The sequence below is a fragment of the Bufo gargarizans genome, chromosome 1, assembly GCF_014858855.1.
Source record: "Bufo gargarizans isolate SCDJY-AF-19 chromosome 1, ASM1485885v1, whole genome shotgun sequence".
Classification (NCBI taxonomy): domain Eukaryota; kingdom Metazoa; phylum Chordata; class Amphibia; order Anura; family Bufonidae; genus Bufo; species Bufo gargarizans.
Genome location: NC_058080.1, coordinates 656,786,637 through 656,812,991, shown reverse-complemented (window position 1 = coordinate 656,812,991; position 26,355 = coordinate 656,786,637). Strand labels below are relative to the sequence as shown.

General features: G+C 41.7%; 1 protein-coding gene across 1 annotated transcript in view; it reads right to left on the bottom strand.

Moving 5' to 3' along the window:
* Nucleotides 1–18,450: 18,450 nt before the first annotated feature.
* The window catches only part of ANKRD34B (ankyrin repeat domain 34B), a 32,783-nt gene continuing 24,878 nt past the window's right edge, over nucleotides 18,451–26,355 (bottom strand). Inside the window, 2 exon segments of the mRNA XM_044276027.1 lie at nucleotides 18,451–23,747; nucleotides 23,749–25,121. Of these exon segments, the coding sequence (XP_044131962.1) occupies nucleotides 23,523–23,747; nucleotides 23,749–25,121 (1,598 nt within the window). The 3' untranslated portion in view covers nucleotides 18,451–23,522.

Here is a 26,355-nt window from a genome sequence, read left to right as displayed (position 1 = left end):
TAGCAACTGATTTGCATTTCATTGAGTGAAATAAGTATTTGAACCCCTACCAACCATTAAGAGTTCTGGCTCCCACAGAGTGGTTAGACACTTCTACTCAATTAGTCACCCTCATTAAGGACACCTGTCTTAACTAGTCACCTGTATAAAAGACACCTGTCCACAGAATCAATCAATCAAGCAGACTCCAAACTCTCCAACATGGGAAAGACCAAAGAGCTGTCCAAGGATGTCAGAGACAAAATTGTAGACCTGCACAAGGCTGGAATGGGCTACAAAACCATTAGCAAGAAGCTGGGAGAGAAGGTGACAACTGTTGGTGCGATTGTTCGAAAATGGAAGGAGCACAAAATGACCATCAATCGACCTCGCTCTGGGGCTCCACGCAAGATCTCACCTCGTGGGGTGTCAATGGTTCTGAGAAAGGTGAAAAAGCATCCTAGAACTACACGGGAGGAGTTAGTTAATGACCTCAAATTAGCAGGGACCACAGTCACCAAGAAAACCATTGGAAACACATTACACCGCAATGGATTAAAATCCTGCAGGGCTCGCAAGGTCCCCCTGCTCAGGAAGGCACATGTGCAGGCCCGTCTGAAGTTTGCCAATGAACACCTGAATGATTCAGAGAGTGACTGGGAGAAGGTGCTGTGGTCTGATGAGACCAAAATAGAGCTCTTTGGCATTAACTCAACTCGCTGTGTTTGGAGGAAGAAAAATGCTGCCTATGACCCCCAAAACACCGTCCCCACCGTCAAGCATGGGGGTGGAAACATTTTGCTTTGGGGGTGTTTTTCTGCTAAGGGCACAGGACAACTTATTCGCATAAACGGGAAAATGGACGGAGCCATGTATCGTGAAATCCTGAGCGACAACCTCCTTCCCTCTGCCAGGAAACTGAAAATGGGTCGTGGATGGGTGTTCCAGCACGACAATGACCCAAAACATACAGCAAAGGCAACAAAGGAGTGGCTCAAGAAGAAGCACATTAAGGTCATGGAGTGGCCTAGTCAGTCTCCGGACCTTAATCCAATCGAAAACCTATGGAGGGAGCTCAAGCTCAGAGTTGCACAGAGACAGCCTCGAAACCTTAGGGATTTAGAGATGATCTGCAAAGAGGAGTGGACCAACATTCCTCCTAAAATGTGCGCAAACTTGGTCATCAATTACAAGAAACGTTTGACCTCTGTGCTTGCAAACAAGGGTTTTTCCACCAAGTATTAAGTCTTTTTTTGTTAGAGGGTTCAAATACTTATTTCACTCAATGAAATGCAAATCAGTTGCTATCTTTTATTTAAAGTTATTTTTTCGATTTTCCTTTTGATGTGCTATCTGCCACTGTTACAATAAACCTACCATTGAAATGATACTGTTCTGAGACTTTTCATTTCTTTGTCATTGGACAAACTTACAAAATCAGTGAGGGGTCAAATAATTATTTCCTCCACTGTATATATAGGACTCAGTTACTTACAGATCCTTACCCCTGAGGAAGCTGGACCTTACCAACGATACACGTGGGGCTCTTTTTCATTGACTCAGGTCCACCCACATACGGTATAGTCCGAGCCTTATATTGCAATTCTGGTATTATTCTATGTTATTTGATGTCATATTATTTATTTATTTTTGGATTTGTATCTGATATTGTCTCGGACTATACACTTTGTGTCCTTCTTTGGTGGATACTGTGTTTGTGTTTGGTCTTGCCCGTATCAGCACATGATTTATTGTATACAATTTTTAAATAAGTGTCTGTATGTCTTTGTAGTCTAATAAAATTGCTTTATTGATTTTACATTACATGGATGTGCACATTATTACGGTTCTCTTGGCCTTGTGGCTTTTTCTTGATGTCTTACTATCCTCAGGATAGGTCACCAATATCAGATCGGCGGGGGTCTGACACCTGACATCCCCCCGGCGATCAGCTGTATGAGGAGACGTTGAGCGCAGTGTGCACGTGCCGTCTACCGTCTCTTCCTGCTCTGCTGCTTTGTCATACAGCTGATCTGCAGGGGTGCCGGGTGTCAGGCCCCGGTCGATCTAATATTGGTGACCTATCCTGAGGATAGGTCATCAATATTCAAAGCCCGGAGAACCCCTTTAAAACCAGGATTTAGGGCTCTTTCACATGAGCATGTTGCTTGCGGGAATCGTGTACCGTGTGAGAGAGGGACCCTGCGTTCTCGACTTACAGAAACATAGGGCATAATCATGATTGATTATGCTGTGTGCCTCTGCATGACCTTTCTGTTACAGAATCATACTGACATAATGCTGTCACTATGATTCTGTAGAAGAAGGGTCACGCAGAGGCACACAGCATTATCAATTGGGAGTGGTGGAGCTGAACCTGGAAATAACCCTTTCTTTACTCATTGAGCATGAATGAATAGAGTATGCTCCCCCTTGCCCTGCAAGGGCTTTTTCTTTACCTTCGGTTACTTACTGGGCTTTTCATGGGTATGCTAGGCAAAGGGTTCTGCCTAGCAGTGAGCCCAGTGACATCACCAGCACTAATGGGCAGTCTTTGGCACTACCCTAGCCTGTAAAACATGAGTCCCGGGATCACTGCTAGGCTGAAGCCTCCGCCTAGCAGTGTGACAATGTAATCAAAACAGCCCTTGCCCTTGCAGCACAGGGCAAGGGGTAGCATCTGAGCATGAAATTCTCCTATACGCCACTTATTCATGCTGAATGAGTGAAGAAAGAGTTATGTCCGAGTTCAGCTCTAAACCCGGAAAACCCCTTTTCAAAAAGGGAGGGCAAGTACCCTGGAATAACATAAAGTTAACACTAGTTTATGAATAACATCATATACATCCTCTTATACAGGCAATAGTAATAAAGGATGATCAATTGCATTGGACAGATCTTGACCTCAGCATCCCCATATCCATTAGTAGGGATTTTGGATGGCAACCCCATCCGTCCTTCTTCATCTCATTAAAACAGAAAATCTGTGTCCAACCGTGTATTAGAAACATATAATAAAACCATAAATCTGATCATATAAAGTGCTAAGCTATCGGTAAATCCATCATAGCTTTCTTAATTATACTTTTATGATTGCTCATTTTCTCTCTAATCTCCATTGTTGTCTCCCACGTCCATCGAACTACATGGAAGCAGTGGCGTACCTACCAGGGAAGCAGGGGAAGCAGCTGCTTCGGGGCCCGGGCTGACAAGGGGCCCGGAGCAGTAGTAAACAGACTGGCCACACCCCCCTCTACACTCACTTCACTGCTGCTTTAGAATGTCCTCGGAGCAGAGCAGGGAGCTAAGCCCCGCCCATCAGCACGGACCATTAATAGAGGAGCCTGGCTGCTTAATAGTGTGGCCAGGGCTCAGTACAGTGTGCTACAGGGAGATCCTGTCTCCCCTCCCTCTCCTGACTATTAGTACAGCCCAGCTTCTGCTACAGAGACTGCTCTGTAGTCGGCAGTAACAGGAGGGAGAGGGGAGACTGAATAGTGACACTGGAAGTGCTGCAGAATGAAGATGCTGTGTCACTATCAGGAGCCCATACATTCCAGGCCTATGCCTGCCAACCCTAGCTGTCCTGCATCTCATGTAGCCCCCCCAGCTGCATTCATCTGCTGTCCTTTCAGAAGCCCCCCCAGTCCTGTCCTGTGGGCCCCCTACTTATATGATGCCCTGCCCTCTAGGCCCCCTATCCATCTGATGCCACACTCCTCTGGGCGCCCATGTGCAGCTTGGGGACTGGAAGATCACGGAGCGGCGGGGAGCAGGCGAGTATGGTTTTTTCCACAACTGTACAATGCACCACTAGTTCACATCACATTTTTGTCCCACATTTAAAGGGGTTGTCCGGGTTCAGAGCTGAACCTGGACATACCCTTATTTTCACCCAGACAGCACCCCTGAGGCTAGCATCGGAGCATCTCATGCTCCAATGCGCTCCTTTGCCCTGCACTAAATCGCGCAGGGCACGGGCTCTTTTGTTTTTAATAACACACTGCCGGGCAGAAATTTCAGCCCGGCAGTGTGTTCGGTGACGTCACCGGCTCTGAGGGGCGGGCTTTAGCTCTGCCCTAGCCGTTTTACTGGCTAGGGCAGAGCTAAGTCCCGCCCATCAGTGCCGGTGACGTCACCAGGGTTCCTGTCAGCCCCATGGAGAGCACCGGTACGTCACCAGATCTCCAAAAAAATGCCTTTGCCTTGCGCAATTTAGCGCAGGGCAAAGGAGAGTATCGGAGCATGAACTGCTCCCGATGCTCATGTCAGGGGGGCTGCTTGGGTGAAAATGGAGGGATGTCCGGGTTCAGCTCTGAACCCAGACAACCCCTTTAAGGCTGGGTTTACATCACGTTTTTCCCATCTGTTTAACGTATACAAAAAAAGTATTCAGATGCCTCATACTGATGCCATGACAGTGACATCCGTTCACCATAGAGTTTCATTGTAAAAAATAAATAAAAAATCCTTTTTTTTTTTTTAACGGATTGTGCAGGATACAAGAACGTGGAGTACAGCATTTTTGTATCGTGTACGTCATAGTCCAGTAAAAACACATGTATATTAAAGAATCAAATGCCACTGTATGACGCCTGCCTGCCCATTTAAAAATTTCTAGCTACTCGACTGGTTACCAGGGGCTCAGACCATGGGAACAGACTACATTCAATGTCAGCCCTGCAGCAATACATAGAATGGGCGCCTATGCTACAGCAGGGGTCATACTGTTCTGTACATACAGTGTAGTGTGATGTCATGTTCACCTCTCCGGGTATATTACCCAGGAAAGCACAATTCCGCAAAAAGGACATGTTCTATCTTTTGGTGGAACGGAACTGCGGAATGGAAGCCCTGCGTAGTGCTTACGTAGTGTTCCGTTCTGTGATTCCATTTCGCACCCTTCTGCATCTCTGGATTTGCGGACCCATTGAAGTGAATGGGTCCGCATCCGTGATGCGGAATGCACACGGAAGGGTGCCCATTTATTGCTGATCCGCATATGCGGTCCGCAATACGGGAATGGTTGGCCCCTTTCACACAAACGATACGGGTTGGCTCCAGATGCGTTCAGGGTGCATTCAGTGAAACTCGCACCATTTTTCAAGCAAGTTCAGTCAGTTTTGTCTACGATTGCATTCAGTTGTTCAGTTTTTTCTGCGCGGGTGCAATGCGTTTTGATGCGTTTTTCATGCACGTGATAAAAAACTAAAAGTTTACAAACAATATTTCCTAGCAACCTGGTGGTGAGCGTGGTGACCTGCTCCAACATCATCACGCTCACCACGTTGTGAGCGCGGTGACGTCACCAAAGGTACTTTTCCTGCCAGGTCCTGAAAGAAGACGAGCCGGGCTGCGCGATCAAGTGGATGAGGTGAATAATTAATTATTTTATTATTTTTTAACCCCTCAAGCCACATGTTACTATGCATTCTGTATTAAGAATGCTATTATTTTCCCTTATACCCATGTTATAAGGGAAAATAATAAAGTTCGGGTCCCTATCATGTCCTAGCAACCATCCGAGAAGATCGCATTGCATCCGCAATGCTTGCGGATGCAATGCAATTTTCAAGCATCCCCATTCACTTCTGTGGGGCCTGCGCTACGTGAAAAACGCAGAATATAGAGCATGCTGCGATTTTTACGCAACGCACAAGTCATGTGTGAAAATCACTGATCATGTACACAGCCCCATTGAAGTGAATGGGTCCGGATTCAGTGTGGGTGCAATGCGTTCACATCACGCATTGCACCCGCGTGGAAAACTCGCCCGTGTGAAAGGGGCCTAAGACTTTGACACGGCCCCCACAACAGTATGATAGAATGACACTACATGACAGATAGGGTGTGTGTATGTATATAATATATATAATAGGAAAAGGATAGCATGGCAGCCTAGTCTGGTCTAGATTGTGACTAGCCAAAGGAGCGGGGTTTACACGGGGGGGGGGGGGGGGGGGCCCATACAAAAATTAGTTGTGGGGCCCAGTCACCTCTAGTTACGCCCCTGCATGGAAGCATATATACAACATAAATAGAGCGACAAATATACCTCTCACTAATATGATATAATTTCCCCGTATATGAGTTGCCAAATGTATCCACCCTTGATGATATTACTTGGGTTGTACAACTTGGGGTAAAAATAATTTTTTTAATTGGTCTTTATTAAAAATATTTAGTTATTCTGTCACAAAGGGTTAACTGTCTAGTTGTGAGAATCATACTTTCACTTTGTGCCTTCTAACCTTTCTCAATAAATTACTAAAAGGTCATAAACACTTATTTAAGCCACATTCTTACCAGTAAGATAAGACTTGAGCTGTAATGAGTGTTTATAAGGTAAGAGATAAGGAGCCATCAGTTGAGATGTCTGATGGAACAAAATACACATATGGCGTAGGCTACTAGAGAATCTCATGGCTGTACAGAGAAAAGGTTTAAACATTTTTAATAAAGACCAATTGAAAAAGGAATGTTTAGCTGAAGATGAGTACAATCCAATAATAATAATTAAAAAATATTCCCAAAGGTTTCCATAGCTTTAAAGCAGAAAAAATTAACCATCTTTGGGAGAGCCAAATATGTTTGTGTATCCTTCAATTTTGTTCCAAAGTCAGATTTTACCATTCTATTTCTTAGGTTCACACCAAGCTCGTGTCAGTGTCAAGAGCTCTCATCGTTTTCCTTTTTGGCCTCTAAGAAATAGGACTATGGCAAAAAAACTCTACTGCAACTGTACTAAATGCTTCTGTCTTTCCTGCAGTATTCATTAGAATGCAAATTCGGTCGACAAAATATTGTTCTTAAAAAAACAAATCTCTAAACACAATTATCCCCAACCAGCTGTCTCAATCTCAAATCTTTTGTGTCGTTGGTATACTGTAGATTGGTCTCTCTCTGAACTTACTGCTCAATGGAACCTACTTGACGTTATCTCCTAACACCTGCAAAACAAGGCAGAGAATGAAGCGCCTGTTGGGCAGCACTTAGAAACGCAGGAATTCAGGCCTCATTTCCATTGGTAGCAGATGTATAAAACCTGTTGTGTTTCCGAGCTTCTGATTCATTTACTCATTGCTGATAACAAACGAGTCTCATAGATCCACAGTAATGGGGAACAACTTGTATCTTTCCTGTAATCTCTTAACCCTGAAATAAAATTGCTAAATGGAGAGTAAAAATTGCTGAAAGGTCAGTTACCCATCACTCACCTGCCATACTTGTACTGGCGCTTTATGTAAATTGTTATTATCATAAAATGGTTTATACAATGCAGTGATAACATTGTTCCCTTGGATCTTACCCCTGACGAAGCTGCTGGACGGCGATACATGTGGGGACTCTTCCATCCCCATAACACATGTCCTATAAGACTTTATTTATTGTATTTTTTGGAATGTCCTGCACTTTTGGTCTTCTTATATTGTCCTATTTAGAATTTGTGCTGTTCATGGTGGGGGATTAGTGCATCCTCTTATGGATGCTTTTTAATAGTTTTTAATGTTCTTCTGCTTCTCTTCTCTTTACCTCCTTAATAAACTATTGTGATTTTGTACATACTTTTTGGTGTGCTTTTATTAACTGTGTACTTTGTCTTTTTGGGTGGATACTACACAGAACAGCAACCTACTATTATTTTGGTGGTGCCTGCCTCTTTTGTATTTTGTTTCCCTGGATTCTGTTTTCCACATCACTTGTCACCTTTGATGTACAGACTGGGACACCATGAGCAGAGTCATCTCATTATCATTACATTTTAATTTTTTTTATTCCTTTTTTTGGGGGGAAAGAAAGCTGACCCAAAAAATGCAATTCTGGTATTGGGAATTTTTTTTACAGCATTTACCGAGTGTGATAAATAACATATTTTAACATTTTGGACATAGAAAGCTATTATGTTATTTTATTTTTATTCTTCCCTCTGGGTACCCCGGTTATCTCCCACAATTTATCTCCCACAATCCAAAGACATACTGAACTTAGATTGTGAGCTCCATTGGAGACAGCAAGTGGTGATATTGTCTGTAAAGCGCGGCGGAATATGTCAGCGCTATATAAGTGAGTAAAATAAATAAATGGGAAACTTTTGTTGCTTTTGCTTTTTTTTATGTTACTTACAGTATTTTGAAAGTCCTCTCAGGGAACTTGAACATGTGATCTTTCAATCAATCAATCAATCAACTGTATGATTTACAACAATAGTTCTGTATCACACTTTTAATGGTGAATTTACTGTTACATTCTGCATTTCATCTGACAGTTTATTTTCCTCATTGAATACAGTGGAGAAAAATTATTTAATAGTTTTGCTTTCTTCTCATCGCTCTCTCAAACTCCCCCCTCATCACTCTGCAAAGGGCTGACACCTTCAGATTTATTTTTTCCTCATTATTTTTCACTGCTTCCTTACTACCCTCCTGTTTTAGTTATTTAAATGCTTTCTTTTTGTCATTTATTGCTTTCTTTACAATTCTATTTATTCACATTGTCTTTTTCTTGTTCCTTAACCTTTTATTCCCGTACCTCTCACAATTAGAGTTTAGGATGCTTTTAAAAATATCCCATTTTGTGGCAGAATTTTTATTTTTGAGGACTTTGCCCCAGTTAGGTATGCCAATGGCCTCTCTTAGTTGGCTAAATTTAACTTTTTTGAAGTTTGGTACTTTTGTGCCTTCCTGAAGAAAACACTGTTTTGAATGATAATTGGAAGGTTATTACTTTATGGTCACTATTTCCCAGGTGTCCCCCAACCTGCACGTCTGTTGTTCTGTCAGGCCTATTAGTTAATACTAAGTCCAGAATGGCCGTCCCTCTAGTCGGGTCCTGAACCAGTTGGGAAAGGCAATTGTCTTTGGTTATTCCCAAGAACCTGTTTCCTTTATGAGATGTACAAGTTTCAATTTCCCAGTCTATATCTGGGTAGTTGAAGTCCCCCATAATAACCACCTCATTATGATTTGCCGCCTCGTCTATTTCGTTTAGTAAGTATATTTTCTGTGGACTCTGTTATATTAGGTGGCTTAAAATAAACTCTTATTAGGATTTGATTATTGTTTTTGCCTCCATGTATCTCTACCCAGAGTGACGCCACATGTTCCTGTCCCTCACTTATATATTCCCGGAGTGTGGGCTTTAGACAAGACTTTACATAGGCAGACCCCCTCCCCCTCTCCGGTTTTGATGATTCCTTCCAAACAGACTGTAACCCTGTACATTAACTGCCCAGTCATAGCTATCATCCAGCCATGTCTCAGTTATTCCCACTATGTCATAGTTCCCACTATTGTCACACATCACTAATTCCAGTTCCCCAGTTTTATTAGTCAGGCTTCTGGCATTAGTATACATACAATTAAGAGGTTTATGGATATTGTTTACCCTATAACTTTCCTTCTGAACTGTTCTAGTCCCTCCTTTCATTTCCTCCCCCAGACCCACTACCTCGCCCCTGGTCTCTATCTGCACTATCTTTCCCTCCTATAATGCAATTACCCTCCCCCAGTCCCTAGTTTAAACACTCCTCCAACCTTCTAGCCATCTTTCTCCCCAGCACAGCTGCCCCTTCCCCATTGTACTTTGTACTTGCCCTATGTATGAAAACACGGGGGCTAGTTTGGTGCGAACTATAAAACAATATTTTCAGCACTGTGATTAAAACATGCTTCCATATATTAGGTGACCTGAGCTTTCAGGTGAATGAAAAGGAATTGTGACTGTTCTGTTCAACCATGTAAAAACTGGAATATTGCATAATAGCATAAAAAATTTTTTTCATTCACCACCACAAAATAGTAAACTAGTATGTGCCTGCATTAAATAATACACATGATTCAATGTTAATTTTTCTGCTGATATATTCCCTTTAAGATACTGGGTGGATCTGGATCAAGCTGTGTCAGGGAAACATGTAATTTGGCAACTGAGAGAAAGGGTATGTGAAGTTTACCTAAAAACATGCAAATCCATCAGAGCTGAGCCACAGTAGAACTAAGCCTGTGGAACAGGCTGAGTTGGGAACATTTATGCCATTTTCAATTATTGGCCAGAAGGGTCTAATTTTCTAATATGTAATAAGAAGCCTTTAGGCCAAGATGACTGGTCAGGTAATGTAATAGCGCAGCCCCATTAGAACCGCTAGCCAGAGAGTTACATACCAGCGCCCTATCAGTGCTTGTTAAATATAATATCGGGTTTCGGCGCTGATCTCTGTGTACTGTTGATCTTTACTGATAGGAAAGTGCAGAGAAAGATTGCATATTTTGTAAAATGTTGCCTTTTCACAGAAGGATACCACATTAGGCAATGTGCTTGCTTCACCTGATGAGCAGTGCTCCCTCATACTCCAATTACTATGTCATACTGAGATTTAGAATTAGGATTTGTGATATATAAGACAGCTGAGTTGTAAAATGTAGGAGTGGCTGGCTTTAAAGGGGCTGTCTCATTTGAGACAATGGGGGCATATCGGTAGGATATGCCCCCACTGTCTGATAGATGCGGGACCCACACCTATCTCCTAAACGGAGCCCCGAAAATGGTGGGGGGCGCACTGCGCATTCGCAACGACCCTCCATCTATTTCTATGGGGCTGCTGAAAATAGCCGAGCACCGGCTCGGCTATTTGCGTCGGACCCATAGAAGTCAATGGAAGTGGTGGCCAGTCATGCGCGGTGTGCACCCATTCACTTCTACATGGAGATCGCTTGGTGGTGGCTGGATCCTCCAGCCACCACTTTGCTCGCTCCGTTCTCGATATAGGTGCGGGTCCCAGCAGTGGGACTCACACCTATCAGACAATGGGGGTATCTCCTAGTGATATGCCCCCAATGTCTTAGATGGGAATACCCCTTTAATCTTGGGGGGGGGGGCACTATTGGCATTTGTTACAGTGTGTGTTATCAGTTCATTACATTGTCATATTGTAGGTGACATTGGCTCCTCATAAGAAAAACAAAACATAAAAGGCCACAAAATGCCACTTTATTTATAAATGTTATATATATATATAAATAATTTCTGTTACACAGGTTCCATTAGTTGAAAAGCATTTCACAAACATTGCAGTTTTCTCAAATGGTCTTCAAATCTTACTTCATCCATTCAGAATATGGTGATACCCAGTGGTGTACCGTGGGGGGGGGGGTCACTTTGCCAATTAGGCGAAGTGAGGTGATCGCCCCCAGGTGGCGCGGCCCTGCTCCCAAGTGTGGGGCAGTAGCAGGGCACAGGGAGATGAGCGCTTCCATAGTGGAAGCGCTCATCCCCATAGTCATCTGTATCGCCGTCCTCAGGACAGCGATACAGATGGATGTTGCGTGGCAGGGGAGAGGCGTCTCCCTTCCCCGTTCCTCTGATAGGCTGCAGGCCTAGTGCCTATCAGAGTCCGGTGCAGCCGGCGCAATATCGCGCCGCCTGAGCCGTACAGCGCGGGACACAGGCCGGAAAAGGCCTGCACCTCTTCACTGAGTGTGCCATGGAGGTAAGTAGAAGTGTTTACTTGTCACTGGCACATGATTGGGGGGCACTTGTTACTGGCACATGATTGGGGGGCCATCTATTCGGGGCACTTGTTACTGGCACATGATTGTGGGGCACTTGTTACTGGCACATTATTGGGTGGCACTTGTTACTGGCACATGATTGGGGGGCACTTCTTACTTGCACATTATTGGGTGGCACTTCTTACTGGCACATTATTGGGTGCACTATGGGGGCATCTACAGAGGCCACAAAGAAGAGATATTTTATATCGAGGGCACTATGGAGGAAGGGGGGAGAGGAACACTATGGGGGCTTCTACTGAGGCCACAAAGAAGGGGTATTTTATGGCGGACTCTGTATTGGGGCATTTTATGCTGGGACACATTGTGGTGGGTACTTTAGGGAAGGGGGGAGAGGAGTACTATGGGGTCATCTACGGGGGCACTAAGAAGGGGTATTTTATACTTGCAAATTATGGGGGACACTGAGGGCATCTACTGGGGCACTATATGTGGGGCATTTTATACTGGTACATTATGGGGGCACTAGGACGAAGGGGGGAGAGAAGCACTATGGAGCATTTAATGGGGGCACTATATAGGGGTATTTTATACTGGCACATTATGGGGGCACTATGGGTACATTAGCTCAACTGGGGGCATTAAAAGCGGGTATTTTTTTTCACTGGCGCACATTATAAGGGGCATTTTTTGTACTGTCACATTATAAGAAGAATTATTACTACTGGGGGCATTATGGTGGGCTTTATTACTACTGGGGTTCTATGGGGAACATGATTACTAGTATGGGCACTATGGGAGCATTATTACTTCTGGGTCACAGTGGGGACATGTTGGGGGCACTGTAGGAGCACTATTATTACTACCATGTGTGCTCTAGCAGAGAATTATTCCCATTGGTGGGACTTTGGGAGCACTATTACTGTGGGGGCACCTTGGCACAGTATCAGCTTACCACAATTATTTTTGGGGGACGTTATGTTTACACTATTAGTGTCAGGGGCACTATTTTCTGGGAGCAGTTATTTTAGGGTCACTGTGTGCCAATAACTATTGAAGGGGGCATTATCTGCATGGTACTAGTATTTTCAGGGGGTTTATCTGTTTCTGCAGTATAATGTTGGGGAGCACAGAGGCACAGTATTGGGGGTGGTAGGATGATTTGTCCAGAAGATGGGAGAATGATGGAAAAGTATTTTTTTTGTCAAACTGCAGAGACGAGAAATGGCTGAAAACTGGTGGTCTGGTCTGAAGGTTTGAAAGGAGAAGGTGAGGAAAGAGAACATCTACATCAAAGGTGCACACTGTGCGTGTTCTGAATTCTGGGGGCTCACACCCATCTACTACATTATCTGTACACAGAGAGTTATCACTGTGTTATCTGTGGTGTTACATATGACTGCAAGTGATATCTACTACATTATCTGTACACAGAGGGTTATCACTGTGTTATCTGTGGTGTTACATAGGACTGCAGGTGACATCTACTGCATTAGCTATATAAAAAAGGGGCGTGGCCACAGGTTGGGGAGGGGGGGGGGGGCACAATACTTGGCTTGCCCCGGCTGCTGGCAACCCACGCTACGCCACTGGTGATACCTTCTAACTTAAAAGCAAAACAGTATCAAGAATCAAGTGTGATGTGTCCAGTCAGACCATATGTAATATTGGCCTTAAAAGTTTCATTATCACTCTAAAAATACCACTGATGTATGCGGTGTGGCAAGTGTAGCCAAGATCAGAACTACTATATGACTCGTCACTTGTCTGCCCATAGATATGGTTGTTGATCAAGCCAATTTCTCCTACAGAGATGTGATTGACATTGAATATTATAATCTATACTCAACAGTGGAACAGCTTTTATTACACAGTTTTTGGTGTACGGTGCTTGATGTCTTTGGCCATGTGATGTTTGCTTTAATTTCTGATGTCAACTGGAAAAAATGAAATGGCGGTACTCCATTATAAGCGAGTTGGAGCTACAGCAATATTTCCATTCCTTTCTATTGAAGAGTCAGTCAAGGCAAATAACCTCTGTTGAGTCATGTAACTCACGTATCACACCATACAGTACATGCTCCGTGCACCTGGTTTTGCCATGCCTGAGGTCTGGATCTTAATGTTTTCTTATGGTGTTTTTGTAGAAATATTATTATTGTAACAAAAAGTATCCACATGTGCAAACAATGTAACAGCATGTAAATTAGGACTTCTGCAGACAGAACATGGCATAAGAACAGTGATATCTTACAGAATACTATTTACTGAGAATTAATATCACAGGCGCAAAAAGGCTCCTGTTCAGGTTCACAATAAAGCTACATTTCACTGTCTATTTCTGCAATATACTGGTCTGCAGGGAACAACATCAGATCAATATTACAATATCTGTCTCAGCGGAAGCATGGTATAATGTATTCAGACTGTTCACCATTTGGTTATAATACAAAATGTTCATGGTATCTAAACATATAGAGAACATGCAAAAATCTACAGAATGTGTTGCAGGAGGAAACATGTTAAACTCGAACGATAAAATATACATTTCATGTATAATATTGAAAGCTTTGATCTTATTTGCTCTTATGGTAGCGTGAACTGACAATGTCATACCGTCATACAACGTCATAATGTTATACTGTCATAATGTTATATTGTCATACAATGTTATAATGTCATACTGTCATACAATGTCATAATGTCATAGTCATACAATGTTATACTGTTATTCAATGTCATAGTCATATAATGTTATACTGTTATACAATGTAATAGTCATATAATATACCATCATACAATGTCATACCATCATACAGTGCCATAATGTTATACTGTCATAATGTTATATTGTCATACAATGTTATAATGTCATACTGTCATACAATGTCATAATGTCATAGTCATACAATGTTATACTGTTATACAATGTCATAGTCATATAATGTACCATCATACAATGTCATACCATCATACAGTGCCATAATGTTATAATGTCATATAATATACTCATGCAATTTCATAATGTCATACAATGTTATATCATAGCGTTATACAATGTCATATTGTCATACAATGTTATATTGTCATACAATGTTATATCAAACTGTCATACAATGTCATTATGGCAATACTGGTATTTTTAGATAATAAGAGTACTAGACATGCTGAATATTGAACTCTCTGTGGATATATGGGAGGATGTTTAGATTACTTAGGTCACATAAACCTATGTAATAAGTCCATAGATACCTCCAGTGATGTTCCTGCCACAGACACAGAATACACTAGTTCTATGGGGTGAGAATGTGGGCAAACCAGACAATTTCTTCTTTCTACAAGTCTTTGATTCGTACGGTAATTGTTATATAAGAGAATGGTGGAATTGTATTTCTGTACTGAGTTTTCAGCCAGCCATACAGTACATATAAGTTTTTTCATGGCAAGTTTTTTTCCAAAAACAGCACCACACCTGTCCACAGGTTTTGTGTGGTATTGCGGCTCAGCCCCATTGACATTACTAGACACAACCCGTGGACAGGGGTTGTTCTGTTCTTGGAATAAGGCAACCATTTTTTCTATACTGAACAAATCCTTTAAAGTGGAGTCATTGGATAATGTCAGTTTAACTAAGATCTGCTTACAATCAAATGTGTATGGACTAAAACTGAATGAGGAGTAAACCTTGTAACTGCAAAATCCTGTCAAGGCTTGGATGCAGTTTGTGGAAGGGGTGGCTCTAAAAAAGGATGCTTTGGGGAGGAGGGAACTACCAAACAGGATCCTTGTTTTTTATTTTTAATGCAGTCCTAGTCAACCCTCGCCCTACAGGTTCGACAGAAACGGTAATATTATCCTTGTTAAATACAAATTAAAGGAGTTGTCCAGGTTCAGAGCTGAACCCGGACATTCCTCCATTTTCCACCAGACAGCCCCCCTGACTTGAGCATTGGAGCAGTTCACGCTCCGATGCTCTCCTAAATCGTGCAGGGCAAAAGCATTTTCAGGAGTTCCGGTGACAAACCTGGCTCACCATGGGGCTGCCAGGAAGCCCAGTAAAACGCTAAAGCACGCCTGTCAGATCCGGTGACGTCACCGAACACACTGCCGGACGGAAGCTTCCACCTGGCAGTGCGTTATATGTAAACAAAAGAGCCCTTGCCCTGCGCGATCTAGCTGCCTGGGGGCTGCCTGGGTGAAAATATGGGTATGTCCGGGTTCAGCTCGACAATAGTTAAAATTCCCAGTAAATCGTTGACCAGTAGTATACTGTAATGTAGTGCATGTCTGGTGGTGTCAGGTTCATTTCTTTTATGACCACATGGAAAACTGATTGCAGAAAAAGACCTGGTCCATTTATCCCTCCATTATATTATTTCCTTATTATTTTACTCTTAGAATACATACATGTTTATCCCAGGTTTAACGTATGGTAGATTTCCCAAGCACATCTGCTGGGAGTTTGTACCAAGAATCTACTACTCTTTCAGTAACATTTTCTATTTTCGATTTTCAGGTTGTGCCCCATTGTTCTGACATCCATCGGTTACATGGCCTAGGTCCGCAGCTCAGCACCATTGAAGTGAACAGGGCGAGTGTGAAACCAAGCACGCCCGCTATACAATGTATGGCACTGTGCTTGGTGAGCAAGGAGAAGTCTGCGGCACTCACAGGAGCACTGGTGCCTTCTCAAACAGCTGATTTCCGGGTGTCCCGGTGTACCGATCAGATACTGATGACCTATCCTGAGGATAGGTTTCAATCATGTTGCCCCTTTCCTTTCTTTCCTCCAGGCTGTAGAAATGAAATAGGTTGGCCAATTCTTACCAGTTTTATCTGAACTGCTCCAGTGCCTGTGCAGAAGATGATGCCGCTGAACACAGTCAGGAAAGCAGTCACATGAGCGCTGCCATCTTGGGCATCATAGATGGGATGGCATGGGCTCAGGCCTGTTTACCTGGGCCGTGGACCCTCGAGCAATGAGGTGCAATTTATGCACTGTAGGAGCATTTAGGAGCAAATTAAGAACTGGCTAAACTTTCAGTTCTTTAAGTTTCTCCTGCTAACGTTCATGCTGGCGACCTGCCACCATCTGTGGACCTGTGCTATGTTATCGAGGACTTTTTGTAGCTGAGGTCTCCAGAACTGAACACAGTTTTTCAGCTTTAAACAGGAGCCTGTCTAATTCAGTAAATGATATGTTACATACATCTCTGTACACGATTAATATTTTAGGAATGCATCATTTACATATTACACCACGCTACATCTGAACGCTTGGATTTTCTTGGTACTAGATTAACATATTGAAATACTTTAATCTATCCAGCCTGCTTAAGAAATATTTTGCCAGCATTTAAAATGTTAATAAAATGGAGAGGATCATTTTGTGGGCTTGTAAGGAGATGGTCCAGCTGAAACGCATAGGTTCATAGGTTTTCATAAGTACAAATCTGCTGACAAATGGCCCTATTATGTGTGTTGAAGATAGGGAAATTAGATTGTAAGCCCTATGGCCCTGGAGACTGGGAATGAGGTGAGTGTTGAAGATTTCTGCACAGCGCTGTGGAATATGTCAGCACTATATAGGCAAAACATGTCACTTAAAACACAAGTCTACAGATTCATGGATGTTTGTACCATAACGGTAACCTACGTAGTTGCTATAAAGCGCAGCGTGCAGTGGTTGTGTACGGCCAATTCTCGCCATTTTTGTTGGAATGCGGCCGGATCTCCCCCAGACGCCATTATACTAAATTGGGCTGGCGGGCATTCCGGTTTCATCCGGCAGTGCTGGAACCGGAGGATTCCGGCAAACTGTTCCCTGCTAGAATACACACCACATATGTGAAAGTAGCATAACAAGCAAAAGAGATCAGCTATCTGCCATATATGCTAAAGAAAGGTAAAGGGTAAAACAAGTTTTAGGCCCAAATGCCCCCAGATGTTGAGAAAGGTATAAGGTGGCAGAATGTGAGGACCCCATTTTCATTTAGTTCTACCCCATTTGACAACATTTTGGGTTGAAATTATGATTACTGGTTAAGGCCACAAAATACTTTAAATGCCTGGACAATGTGTAAAGTGATGCACAAACATCTTCAATTTATTATAAATTATATTATATCCGTAAAAGCACAAAATACATCATATTACCACAAAACAATCCAGTAGAATGGAATAACGGCAGATCACATGACCATACTTATATAAAAGACATTTTTAATCATATGTTCCTTTTGAAAGATTTTACCGGACAACAGTAGATCGGTCACTCACACAGTGAGGGCTATAAGCAGGAATTTGCTTCTCCGATAACTAGAGCAAAGCAATAAACGCAACTATATTCAGAACATGTTACATGTCATTTACTGTGTACATATAGGAATTGTCATATATATATAAGACCCATGCTATTTCAGGGTATAATAAGGTTTGTTCATCAGATCTATATATTGACCATTTAGACTGAGCAAAATCAATAATGAAGGAAAGAAACACTAGCTCTGTATTATTCCTCGTAAGGGCCTTGAAGGGGTGATCCATTTCACAGGGACTTAAAGGGGTTACCCAAACATTAAATGTCATTTATTATAATTCAGCATAAAAAACACGTTTCATATTTACTTTCTGTTACAAAAATGCTCCAGTTGTTAGATAATCTCTTTTCTTCATTATACTAGCACCCCTTGGTGTTTATCTATTTAGTAATGTGCATGTCCACCTACTCAGGTGGTCACACATGTTCAGTTCCAACTGTCACAAGGGGTATCTACTGTTGGAAGCTGTGACTGTTAGGCCTCATGCACACGACCGTTGTTTGGGTCCACATCCGAGCCGCCGTTTTGGCGGCTCGGATGCGGACCCATTCACTTCAATGGGGCCGCAAAAGATGCGGACAGCACTCCATTTGCTGTCCGCATCCGTGGCTCCGTTCCGTGGCCCCGTTAAAAAAATATAACATGTCCTATTCTTGTCCGTGCTTTGTGGACAAGAATAGGCATTTATATTGCCGGCGCCCGTTCTGTTCCGCAAATTGCGGAAGGCAACACAGGCAGCTTCCGTTTTTTGTGGATCCGCGGTTTGCCTTGCATCGAGTGAGCTGTAGAAGAAAGGACATGCCCCCCCCCTCCCCTTGAGCTGACAGACTGAAGAGAATGTAGCAGAGCAATTGGAGCAATGAATGAGGAGATCTCTGGATCCATGTGAGGTACAGAGGTGGTTCTAGCTTTCTTAGAAAGGTATTGTCATGTACTATATGATGTCTGATTTTCATTTTTTAATCAGTCATGGCATAACCCCTTTAATGAACATCAAAGAGCGAATCTCTGCGCATTGGCTCCCTCAGGCCCTGCCCTAGGTGTAACACAGTGTATCCGTTTTTCCGGAGTGTTCCTTTAGCTGAACATACTACACCAGCAAGAATTTACTGAGTTCAGCTTCGTTTCCTTAAAATGCTTAAAGGGGTTCTCTGCAAATAATGAGTTTTAGCATGTGCCCGCAGCCTGCCTCTCTAACCAGAAGATTTATACCTCCCTGCCGCTCTGGTCCTCCATCCTGCCTCCGCTGTGTCCACGTTGCGATTCATGCAGTGCTGACATACAGCACATATGGCCACCAGTAGCACGTCACCGCTGAAGCCAGTCATTGGCTGCATCACATCATGTGACCATGTCCATGCTGCACCATACATCAACACTGCAGGGATAGGAATATGGACACAGCCTGGGCAGTGCATAGGACCGGAGCAGCGGGGAGCAGGTAAGTAGGAATCTTCTGTTTAGAAAGGCAGTCTGCCAGCACTTGCTAAAAAATCATTATTCACGGAGGACCCCCTTTAATTAATAAATAATTATTACAATACATAAATTTCCTTTTAACAAAATATCTTGTACCTTCATCTTTTAAATTAATACAAACTAATACAGATCAATTTGACTTTAATAGAATGCTGTCATTTCTAAAGCTTTTAAGTGCATTCTGTTTGCTACCCATAAATACAAATGCGTGCACTAGTATAATACTGTGATATCCATCTATAGGCTTGTAACCACTTATAGACTAATCACTTTGGAATTTGTGCTACTTGGTTCAATAAAAATCTGAACCACTTACAGTATGTTTGACAGCATCCAGTGTGGAGCACGTTGTAAAAGAACAATATCACATTAGTAGGTGTGAAAGGTTTTGTTCGGCCGAATATGCTGATTATCAGACGACCAAACAGGAGAAGGTGCGTTCCATCGATAACTATACACAGCAGCAATCTGGTTTGTTATATTAATTGTGCTCATAAAACACATACTCCATAAAGCCTACACAGCTAAGGAATTGCACTAAGTCTAAGCACTAATATGCTTTACATAGAGAACTATACAGGAACTGTGCATGGCTAAGCTCTAAAGTGGTAAGCCTAATGACCATCTGTAATACTAATGACATGAAAACTGATATGTCAGATCTCAATTATAATCAGAATCTCAATGATAATAATACAAATATGTATCATCGATCAATACATATTACAGCAAAATAGAGCCATAAATACTATATATACATACTGTAGATGCCATAGAGCAATAAATAAATAAATTAATATGCATTTTATTATTAGAAATACAAAACAGTCGCTCTCTGCAGCCAACTAGTACTAACTTCGTAGACAGCAGATCAAAGTTTTTCTGCATCAACAGAATTGATAACATTGCATCTTCATTTCCTTCAAATCAATACATTTTTCAAATAATAAAAAGTTGAAAAAAGTCCTTGGAAAAGTCAGTGTTCAGCTGAGCGCAGCAAGAGAGGAGGAGATCTTCCACCAGACAATAAAATAATAAACTTGCGCTGCTCATAAAGTCACGAAAATAATTCCAAAAAGAACAATCAGACCAAGTAATGAGCAAATCCTGGATCTCTCTTCCGAAAATATGGGATCTCTCGATGCCGTTAATCCATCCACTACATTGCTAGTGGTTACTTCACCTCCAGATGATATCCTCAAGTCCCATGAGAGTGAAATCCCTTTAGAGGAAAGCAGTGACACAAGACCTATAGTGAAACACCATCAGTTCAAGGTTGAGAACACACAAGATTTATTATACTAACATAGTAAAATAAAACTGTGCAAGAGATTTATCAAGACTTGCGTTGCGATATGCCAATCTTGGCAATAGTGAGATGCACTTCAATTATTAAGAGGCAGATTCCTCTAGCGCTGCGTGGACCAGAAACTCAAATCCGTGCCAGCTATGGGCTAATGGAGACTTGAGCTATAACTTCATAACAAATCCTGTGGGTCGCAGAGAAATTCGCCAATTATGGAGCAAATATAGAGTACCCCATAATTTATTAACCCCCCCCCCTATCCCCGGTGTGTTTTAATCTTGAACTGACAGCGCTTCTGGACTGAATCCTAACCCATTAATTCCAATGGGCCTGTGTACATGAGCATTGTTTGTCACTGATCATCTCTGCGTTAGGGAAATAGGCCACTTTCCCACGAGCGTGTTTTCTGCACTGCGTCACGTGAACGCATAGCACCCGCACTAAATCCTGACCCATTTATTTCTAGTTCTGCGTTGCATGAAAAACGCTGCATATTCTACATTGTGCATTTTTCAAGCAGCCCTGGCCCCATAGAAATGAATGAGGCGTGTGTGAAAAAACGGAAGGCATCCGGATGCAATGCATTTTTCACTGATGGTTGGTAGGAGATGTTGAGTGTTATTCTTCAGGTTTTTTTTTTTTTCACACCTATGAAAAATGCATCAAAAACTGATTGAATCTGTGCAGAAAAAAACAAAAACACAAAACGCATCCGCAGGCAAAACTGATTGAACTTGCGTGCAATGGCATCACCTAAGGCATTTTACAGTTGGGGGATTTGAGAATATGAGGTGAAGTAATGGTAAACGACAAAGTGGATGGATTAACGGCATCGAGAGATCCCAAATTTTTCGAAGAAAAAAAGAAAGAAAAATGAACATTGAATCTTTAGAGATACACTCCAGGGAAAGTGAATCTACCATGGTCTGCCTAGTGTAGAGTAGGTAATGAGGAGGTGGGGCGTGACAAAGGGATTCAAAGGAACTTCTTCATTGCACAGTGCTTGTTACTTTGTAATTTACACAATATACCGTAAATAAAGAAATGATGGGATTATGTGATTGTGAAGGTCAATTATTGTTGTACAAAAGTTGACCTAATTCTGGATGACATTATACAAGCAATTTACTTGAGTAACTGCCTCTGATCTACTTCATTTAACAAAAGAAACAGCCAAGAAAGACCATTGCATCTCTGATTTCACAATAGAGCCTTAACTTAAAAGAACTACAGCTGATAAATAACATTTCTTTAAGGTCTCATGCACAAGATCGTGACTGTATTTCCATCTGCAAAATACAGATACCTTCTGTGTGCATCCGGCATTTTTCTCACTCCCATCAATAGAAAGGACTAGTCCGCAATATGGACCAGAATAAGACCTGTTCTATACTTTGCTGAACAGTCACACAGATCTGCAAAAAGTATAGATGTGTGCATGGCTTCATAGAAATGAAAGGGTCACAGTACTATCCGCCACACGCATGAAAAGTACGATTGTGTGCATGAGGCCTCATAGACACTTCTTCTAGTCTCACAATAAAATCTTACTTAAAATATTACAATATATATATATATATATATACACATCTAATTTACATAAAAAGTTAATTAACTTTGTGAATAAATTGCATTGCCCAATGCTTAGGTTTGAGCTGCCCACAGTGGTACATACAGATACATTTCTAATGGCTTATCATATAGAAGGACAGTTATTCTTTGCAACATCCTGGCTGTAAAAATTATATTTCCCAGCATGCAAATCACTACAGCAAATTCTGAGCAGACGTTGATTCAGCAACAAATGCTAGAAGCTTTCAGCTCTTGCAGCCTATGGATTCATGAATGCAGCTCGGGACCAGGCTACAAGTCAGAATTAGTCAAAGATGAAAAATATAATGAATTTACAAAATAACTTATGGAAATAATTCTAGTGAACAGAGCCTGTGACAAATAAATTATCTTTTCAACACACTGGTGCTGATATATTGATGATATATTTGGTATTCACAACCTTTAACTGTCTTTGGTTTAAATAAATTGCTGCGCATGTAACCTGGTAACACACAGAGTCACCAATTATGCTCGCAGTGTATTAGGACTGGTCTTTTAAGTTCACAGCGCTGTCGTTTCTAGCTTTTTGTACAATTACTGGTGACAAACTTGATCGCCAACATTCACATTGTTGACCTTACCTTGACTACTATATATTAGCCCTTGTGTTGCTGACAGAGGACATTATATTCTAGCATTGTATCCACATGCAAAAGGAAAAGAAAATATCTGCCTTTCCCAGAAAGCAGTATGATCTTCGATCCAATGACAGTAAACATCAAATAACATAAAACCCATCCGAAACACACTTTGTACCAATATAAGAGCCGTATCAGCATTTCCAACTTTGAAGAACATTAACACAGACCATGTTATTTAACAGCATACATTCTACACCTTGGTTTTCAAATATTCCTACTTCCCAGGAATGGTCAGCAACATTTCTACAAGGTTCCTGAGGCTGCTCATAGCCCCTTTAATAAACACAAGAAATCTAAGTTCTGCATGTCCAAGAAAAATCACAAATGGTCTCCTCAATCATAAACCTGAACTGTCGAGTTTCCAAAGCGCCATCCACTGGTTTCTTATGTTCTTGCTCAGTCTCGAATCTATTACTTCTCCATACGTCTTCGTTCTTTACAGCCTGCTATGCTTATTAAAAAAAGGCTGCAAATGTAGGGCAGCAATTCATTTATATTGTAGAGAAAACTGTGATTACTGCTAACTACCAAGTATTTTACTGCTTGAATAATTTATCCAGCATAAGCTAAACAGATCTGTTTTCTTTGCAGAAGAGGACTGAAGCATTTTGTGCAGCAGGTGCTGTCTGGAGAAAGCTGGTGAGATAGTTCCAGTACTTGTATTTGAAGGATTTCTTTAGCCAAGTATCTCTTCAAAGTTTACAAGTTGTTTGATCTGTTCTGTGTGCATTGAATGCCTTCGGAGAAGCATTTTCTTGCTTTTTGACTCTTTTGGAAAGAGCGGAGCAGAGGGGACAAGGGGCTTTGAGCCTGGGAAAACAACACTGGATAATTTACTATGGCAGCTGATGTCTGGAATAGGTGGATGGGGATTCACATTCAATGGTGGAAGGAAGCCCTGGTCTAGTTTGGCTTATGTGATCTAAAAGTAAAGCCCCAGATCCACGCCTTTCTAGAAGAGCATGGTTCCTTCTACTCAATGCTGTGACAGATACATTTTCTAGAGACTCTCGGGAGCCTGACAGCAAGGATGGGGGAGAAAACATCTTCTTTTTTTCCAAAAGAGATTTACTGTCCTCTGTTATAGTCGGACCATGATTTCTTGTCAGCTGGGAGTCAGAACTGTAATGGTTTGCACCTAAATTTCTTCTTTGAACTATGCTCCTTAGGCTTGAAACTGAAATTGTGTGCACTGAATCAGAGTCTTGGTCAACAGGGATTTCTGTCTTGCTTGGTGTTCCTTCAGGGTAAAGTGTTTGGGAATTTATTTCATCATATGACAGTTTTCTTGGACCAGATGAGTCAAGTGTTTTTAGAAGATGAGCAGTATCTTTCACATCAATGCTCTGATGTCGAGTGAAAAAACGCTTTGAATATACTAAGCCATTCATTTTAAGGGAGAGCTCTTCTTCAGGAGTTATATCTTGCAGCTCCTCTTGAAGAGAAGACACTTTGTGTTGGTGGAGCAGCGATGGAGGAATCTTCAACCAGGGCTCAGAGTGCAATCTTTGAAGGAGTGGCAACTTTGCCCCATAATGCATCATATGAGGCTTTTTTATTGGCGATCCTGGCTCAGAGGAACCTTTTAAATCAATACATGAATCAGGCTCTTTAAAGTTAAACAGTTCCTTTTCTGCTTCAAAAGCATTTGATATTGGTGTTGGGGAAGTATTTAGCTCAATTTCAGAAGGTGATGTACATGGTGTAGGAGAACAGTGATCAATGCCTGGAGACGGTGGGACATTTAGATACTGCCTCGTAGTCTGTCTTCCTGATGGAGACTTATCTGTTGTAATGATTATAACTTCTTTTCCCTTGGCCTTGCAAGCATTTAGCAAAATCTTGAGCGTTTCCTTATCTTCTGAGTTGACTGCATAAACAAGGGCAGAAAATCCAGTGTGGTCCTGTAGACTGGGATCAGCGCCACTCTCTAAAAGCATAGATACCACCTCTGATCCAGCATTCTCCAAGCAAGCATGCATTAAAGCTGTTTTTCCAAATTTATCTTGAATATTGGGATCTGCGTTGTTTTCCAGAAGGTATTTAATCATTTTAACTTTGCTAACACTTTGGTGGTCAACATGTTTTGTTTTACAAGCAATCATGAGTGGTGTCTCTCCACGATCATTGCTTTCGTTGATATAAGCTCCACCTTCCAAAAGGAGTCGTGTTAGACGTAGTCTACTTTGGTATACTGCCTTAATAAGAGAGTTACCTTCCGTTGTAACTTCAACTGCTTCATCCATAATTAATATCTTTTCAGTGTCCCCAAGAACTGTGAAAAGAAAGATGATAAATTACTATATTAGGTAAATCACTGCTCTGAATATAAATTTAATTTTTTATATGAAGCTTGTCACATTTTTTTTATTTTATTATTATATTCTAAATCACTGGAAAGAAATGTAGTCATCAATAAATACATTTCAAATCCCAACCTATCCTACTTGTGCAAGGGCCCTGGGGGATTTTTCCCATTAAGAGGAGGGGAAGAAGGGGAGGGAAAGAGGGAAAGAAAAAAAAGCCCCAATCTAGGTCACTGTCCTACCAGATCGATATTTTACCTCATATAGATTTTCATAGCTCCTAACCAGATCCATAAGAGATAGAAGATGTATAGCACCAGGACCCTATTAGATAACCATATGCGAACATTCAGGAGTCGCACCAGAAATAATGCCTCTTGAATAAGGGATCTGTTTCTACCAGAAAGATCCTCATCTAACAGCCAAATATAGCAGATAGAGAGTTTGGCTTTAAAAATAAGGAGAATCTATAATTTATAAAGTCAAAGGCTTGGAGCCAATAACTATAGATGACAGGACAAGCCCAAATAATATGCAGAAATGATGATGCTGCTGGGGAAGAACATCTTGTACAATTTGAAACCTGCCATTTACCAATTTTTCTTAACATCATAGGAGAATAGTAAAGACGATGAACTATATTAAAGGAGTTGTCTCACTTCAGCAAGTGGCATTTACCATATAGAGAAAGTTAATACAAGGCACTTACTAATGTATTGTGATTGTTTATATTGCCTCCTTTGCTGGCTGGATTTATTTTTCCAGCACATTATACACTGCTTGTTTCCATGGTTACGACCACCCTACAATCTATCAGTGGTGGTTGTGTTTGCATACTATAGGAAAAAGAGTAGGCTTCTCTGGTGGCCAGGACTGCGGACGTGCGCATAGGTCAGCAACTTTTCCAATATTGTGCAAGCACGGCCACTGCTGCTAGATTGCAGGGTGGTCAGAACCATGGAAATGAGCAGTGTATAATGTGATTGAAAAATCAATCAAGCCAGAAAAGGAGGCAATATGGACAATCACAATACATTAGTAAGTGCCTTGTATTAACTCCCTCTACATGATTAATGCTGTTTAATGAAGAGAGACAACCCCTTTAACCCTTTCACGCATTTGGACGGAACTGCATGATCAAATTGCAAGCAACTTACTGCATTTAGATGTACAGTCACGTCCAATCTGCTTACCGGGGCTGTG